Below are 6,309 nucleotides of genomic sequence, written 5' to 3'. Positions count from 1 at the left end.
ATGGCACGCCAGCAGTGCGCCAAGATTGAGTATCTGAAGTTCAGGGACTGACGCTCCGTGCCAGCAGTGCGCCAAGATTGAGTCTCTGAAGTTCAGGTGCTAACGCCCCGCTCCAGCAGTGCGCTAGGGCCGCCTGCCCCCACCCTTTTTAAGGTGTACCTTTACTCCTTTATGATTTTAACTACTCTAAACTACATCTAAACATCGAGAGTTCCTTCATAACATGAATCATAACCCCTGAATTCATAATTCAAATTCAAGGTAGAGTTAAGAATAAAGTCTTGAGAGTTCTTTCGAGTCATTTTGAGAAGTGTTTCACAATCTTTTAAAACTTGTTTAAAGACTTGAGTTTGAGGATGAGGAGAGTTGAATTACATTTTTCAAAATGAAAATATGGGAACTAAGAATTCCCAAGAGTAAATTATTTTTTACATTTAAAATGAGAGGAAACATCGATTTCCAAATGAGTTCATGAGGAGTTTTTGAGTATAATCTCTTTTAAGAGAACTTTTGAGTAATAATCTCAAAGCTTGAGGATGAGGAAATGTTTTTAAACATATGAGCTGAGTATATTATTGGGAGTAGTATTGAACACCGATATGGGGATGAGTCGGGCAACTCAAAGTCCTCATAAACTATGTAGCCAACGTGGGTAGAAAGGGTTATAATTTTTAGATGATTCCTTATTGTTTTTTAAGCATAGCTTAGTGGATCAACTTAGTTGAGGATGTCTTATACTCCAGCAAGGTATAGGACAGTTCTGGCAGCGTTGGCGAGAAACTGTATTATCACATAGCTCATAGTGATGGTTGTCGGTTAGAGAATCTCCCAATTTGAGTTATTTTGTATCTTTACATACAAATAAGAGTTATTACTGTATTTTTAAATACATTGAGTTGTTATCTACTATTTTAAATGCTTTATATAAACTACATCTTTATTGTTATTTTTATACTGTATTAAGTTGAGTATCCATGTGTTGAGGTTGAGTTGAGTAGAGTTGAGTAGAGTTGAGGCGAGTATGCTTCCTTCTTTCCAAGTTCAAGCTTTTATGTTATGTTTAGTATTCCCCTTACATGCTCGTACATTCAATGTACTGATGCCATTTTGCCTGCACTATTTCATGATGCAGATACAAGAGATCAAGGTCATCAAAAGGCGCTTCGTTGATACCATAACAGTTCGAGTTAGCTTTGGTCAACCTCTTTGCTTTCGGAGGATCCCTTATTTATTTCTATTATTTCAGTTTTGTTAGGATGATCGGGGGTCTTTTCCCGACATCCCTCATAGTATAGAGGCTTCATAGATAGACAATAGTAGTTCTGGAGTCTTTTTCATTTCCATTGTCATTGTTTGAGACTCGAGTTGCCTTCGTTTGGCCAGTTGAATGTTCTTATATATTTCTGAATTTATTATTTTGAGACATTCATGAGTTAAAACCTTACTTTGAAAGCTCTTTTATTGTTGAGTAAGTCTTCCGCTGATAATTGAGCCAGACCAAGGGTTTGCTTGGGGCCAACAATGGTTCTTGAGTGCTGGCCACGTCCAGGGTGTAGGCTCGGGGCGTGACAATAATTCTCAAAGAATCAAAATGTTCACAAGAACTTTTAGATTTTCATCAATATTCAACATTTCAATTTTTCTTTTCATAGACTTAACTGCCCAATTGGTACACTCTCAAATCAAACACAAAAGAAGGAAAATCAATTGGACTAAGTGGTGGAAATCCTGGTAACTTTATTATTTTATCCTTATCATCATAATTTTTGAATATTCAGAATAATCTGTGAATCTATATAGTACATCAAAAACTGTGATAGGTTTGATTCAAAATGATGTAGATGGAATTTTTTTTTGCCACTAAACCAATCCGTTCCATAATAATAGTGAAGATGACATGTGAAAAAGGGATACATTTATTTGCATTTGATTGAATTAAATTGAAAATAAATTTTGACCCACGAGACTTTATAGAAGAATAGAACAAATGGAACTCATCAATTGGACTTAATTAGGGTTTTTCATCATAGCCATTAGAGAAAGGAAAAAGCTTAATCCTTTTTTTTATTGAAACCTGATAGACTTGTGGTTAAAGTGACTTCAATACCTAAATTGATTGATAGTTTGGAAAATTGAAGATATTGATTAATTTGTCCTTGGCCTGGGAATAGTGCTATAAGAACATGAGATTTTTTATTTTGTAAATTTTTATGTTTTGGGCGGTGAAAAGAGAGGTATCCATGAAGGAGAACTTTGTAAAGGAAGAAAGCATTTTTGTACTGACTTTGTTACAACTAATTAAGGTCACGCATACTTACACTAGTATGTAAATGGTTTTAGATATAGAAAATATAAAAAATTATCATATTTCTTTAATCATCTACCTTAAATATTTAAGTTTTGAGATAACATACATTTTATTAAATAAAAATATATCAAAAGATATTTTACTCAAACTTTCTTGAAGTTCTAAGAAGTATCTGGAATTCTTTGTTATACCAAGAATCAACTTTATTATTCAGTAAAAAATAACACAAGAAATGCGTGAGTACTTTAGAGTAATAAGTAACAAAAAAACATAATGATAGCAAGTAGTATGTTTTATTATTAGATATAACGTGTGCTAACAAATTAGGGTTACAAAAGCATGACATAAGTACATATTCGATAATGCATAAGTACCCCTCCTGAACTATCGCTAAAATCCCATTGACACACATTAACTTAATTAGGGTCCTATTATCCCTAGAACTAATTTTTTCTTACATTCGTGAACCTTTTGTGATGATGTGACACCTTCAACCAAATAAATTTGTTATGTTTGTACACACGTGTCTATCACGTGTGTACATTTTAAAAATAAATAAATTAAAGGACGCTCTTTTTAAAAAAAAATTAACATAATTTTCTAAAAATAATTAAAAGTGAATAAGAAATCAATGAAAGAAAAAAATTAAAAATTTAAAGTGAGGAAGAAATTGATATAATTATTTCAGAAACAAAGTATATTATTTCATTATGAATAATTTCAAAGAAATTCACTATTTTTTCTGAAACGAAGAACAAACTCTTAAAAAGACTAATTGATTACTAGCTATTTTATTGAAGTCATCTATTCACGAGTGATTTAGTACTCATTATAACCAAGTAAAATCTCATTAGCAAAAGCCTTGAGATTCACACTTGATGTACCATTTTCCTTCATAGCTTCCTTAGCTAAATCACTCCATTTCTTGACATTTCTTCTCAATTCTTCCCCTTCTTCACCGTCCCCCATCACGATCGTGATACATCTATTGAACTCATCTCTTTCCACGACACCACCTTCACTAACATTAACTCTAACACCATTCTTCCAAACATCTTGAATGAGTTTTGCATTACAAACTTGATCGTTCCAGAGTGGACATGCCACGATAGGTACCTTAGATGCTATGCTCTCTAACGTTGAATTCCATCCACAGTGAGTCAAAAAACAACCAACAGAAGGGTGTTTTAGAACTTCCACTTGCGAGCACCAACTCACTATCTTCCCCTGCTTTTCAAGTTTGTCTTTGCAACTCAACTTGTCCTCCATCTTATCCCCGTCTTGTCCTTCCCTAATCACCCACAAAAATGGCCTCCCACATTTAAGCAATCCGTGACCAATCTCCTCCATCAGTTGACTTGATATTTCAGAGTAACTTCCAAATGCTATGTAGATAACTGATCCCTTGTCCTTTGAGTTCAACCAATCTATATAATTCTTCGAACTAATCTCAATCATATCAGCTCGAAAAGTATTATCATCAAGAAATGTTGAAGGAATTGAAGGCCCAATTCCCACCATAGTCACATGCTTTAGAATTCTCAAAGCATCAAATTCCAAAGCATCTAACGTGTTCACAAGAACTCTTGGATTTTCTTCACTACTCAACATTTCAATTTGCCTTTTAATAGACTTAACTGCCCAGTTGGAACTCTCCATGTCATCAAACACAAAAGAAGGAAAATCAATTGGACTAAGTGGTGGCAATCCTGGTAACTCTATTATTTTATCCTTAGCATCACAGTTTTTGAAATAATCAGAATAGTCTGTGAATCTATAATAGTAAATATCAAAAACTGTGGCAGGTTGGATCCAAAATAATGTAGATGGGATATTAATTTTTTTGCCCACTAAACCAACCCATTCCATGATTATAGTGTAGATGACATGTGAAAAAGGGGTACCATTTTTTGCATTTGATTGGATCAAGTTGAAAATGAATTTTGACCCACGGGACTTTACAGAAGAATAGAACATATGAAAATCATCAACTGAACTTAACTGGAATTTGCCATCATAGCCATCAGAGAAAGGAGCAAAGCTTAACCCTTCAATATTTGGGAGTTTTTTTATTTTACTGAAAGCTGATAGGCTCGTGGTTAAAGTGACTCCAATGCCTAAATTGATTAATTGTTTGGAAAAATGAAGACAAGGATTAATTTGGCCTTGGCCTGGGAATAGTGCTATAAGAACATGAGACTTTTCATTCTTCAAATTTTTCATGTTTTGAGTGGTGAGAAGAGAAGTATCCATGAAGGAGAATGAGGATTTTGGGCAGGAGAATTTTATTAATGAATAAGGCGTTTTTGAACTGGCTTGGCTACAACTGATTAAGGTCACATATATTTATACTAGTAAATAGATTGTTCTAGATATAACAAAAATCTAGAAAATTTATTATATTTCTTTAAATATATACCTTAACTATTAAGTTTTGAGATTTATATAAATATTTATTAAATAAAAAATATCAAAAGATATTTTACTCAAACTTTCTAGAAGCTCCAAGAAGTATCTAGATTTATTGTTATTCCAAAAATAAACTTTATTATTCAGCAACAAATAAAACAAGAAATGCATGAATACTTTATAGTAAGTAACAAAACAAATATAATGATAGGAAGTAGTATGTTTTATTACCAGATATAACGTGTGCTGACAATTTAGAGATACAAAAACATGATTTTTTTTATTTTTCCATGAATCATCATTATTATTCAGTAAAAAACGCAATAAATGCATGAGTACTTTAGTCTAAGAAAAAACATAATGATAGCAAGTAGTATGTTTTATTATCAAATATAATGTGTGCTAACAAATTAGAGATACAAAAACATGACATGTTTGTTGTTTCAAGAATCATCATTATTATTCAGTAAAAAATACAAGAAATGCATTAGTATTGAAGTCTAAAAAACGAAATAAAAAACATAATGCTAGCAACTAGAATGTTTTATTAATCATTTTTATCATTCAGTAAAAAAATGACTCAAGAAATGCATGAGTATATAGTACTTTACACTAAGAAACAAAACATAATAATAGTAAGTAATATGTTTTATTATCAAATATGTCGTGTGCTAACAAATTAAAGATCCAAAAGCATGACATATATACAAATTTGATTGTAAATTATTATTTTAAAAAAATAATCAGAAACATGATAATGTAATTTAAAATTAGAATATAAAGAAGTAAGCAAATGAAGAAAAAAATTCAACATATAATACATATGTATTATCTATCTACACTATAGTTTTCTATAGGGTGAGAGTACTCAAGAAAAGTAATTTTGTCAGCTCTGATGTTGAAATATGTGATTGTATATCTCATCTAAAAACTTTAACTTTTAAAGAAGACACGCCTTTATTTACTTAATTATAAATTTTGATACTGCTTAGTTTGAGAAAACAAAAGATATAGAAATCGATTAAATACATTCATTTTTTTGTTGTATCAGTTTCATTTGGCGAAATAGACATGAATGCCCTTATAGTTGGATTGACCTTTTCACCAACCTAGTAAAATGACAAGGTATATTCCCTTTGAATAATCAATCTTATTTGCCTTGTATCGCTTAATATATATTTTCCACCGATCATAATAATTTGAATTTCACCTTCATGCTCATTACAAATTTTTATTCCTTCAAACTCATTCTAAAACATCCGCATACTTATGAAATGCAATGTAGTGTAGTTAAAGGGTACTTTCAGAATGATTTTGACCAATTATTAGGCACAATATTCATGTTCTTCATGCCTCTAACCACAACATCTCTCCACACAAAATCTTAAAACTTAACATTACATTTCATCATGACCTATTGTTTTATTTTCTTCTTTACTATTCTATTCTACATACATACGCTCTCTCATGTTCTTCTACTCTTTAATTGTGTGTTTGCTGTTTCAAATTTCAAATTAGCTATAACATCAACAATTATGGATTATTGAAGACAAGATTATTTTTGAGTTAATGATTATGATTTATGCATATTG

The 6,309-nt window shown here is 31.5% G+C and overlaps 1 protein-coding gene across 1 annotated transcript; it reads right to left on the bottom strand.

Moving 5' to 3' along the window:
• Positions 1-3,127: 3,127 nt before the first annotated feature.
• Positions 3,128-4,561, bottom strand: LOC125811344 (UDP-glycosyltransferase 75C1-like). Its single transcript, XM_049490847.1, has one exon. It carries the CDS (start codon positions 4,559-4,561, stop codon positions 3,128-3,130), a length of 1,434 nt encoding a protein of 477 aa, XP_049346804.1.
• Between the last annotated feature and the right edge of the window lie 1,748 nt (positions 4,562-6,309).

This window comes from Solanum verrucosum, unplaced genomic scaffold, assembly GCF_900185275.1.
Source record: "Solanum verrucosum unplaced genomic scaffold, falcon-dt-bn FXZP01000132.1, whole genome shotgun sequence".
NCBI lineage: Eukaryota > Viridiplantae > Streptophyta > Magnoliopsida > Solanales > Solanaceae > Solanum > Solanum verrucosum.
Note: the sequence above shows the minus strand (reverse complement) of the source record. Positions and strands in the feature narration are given on the sequence as shown.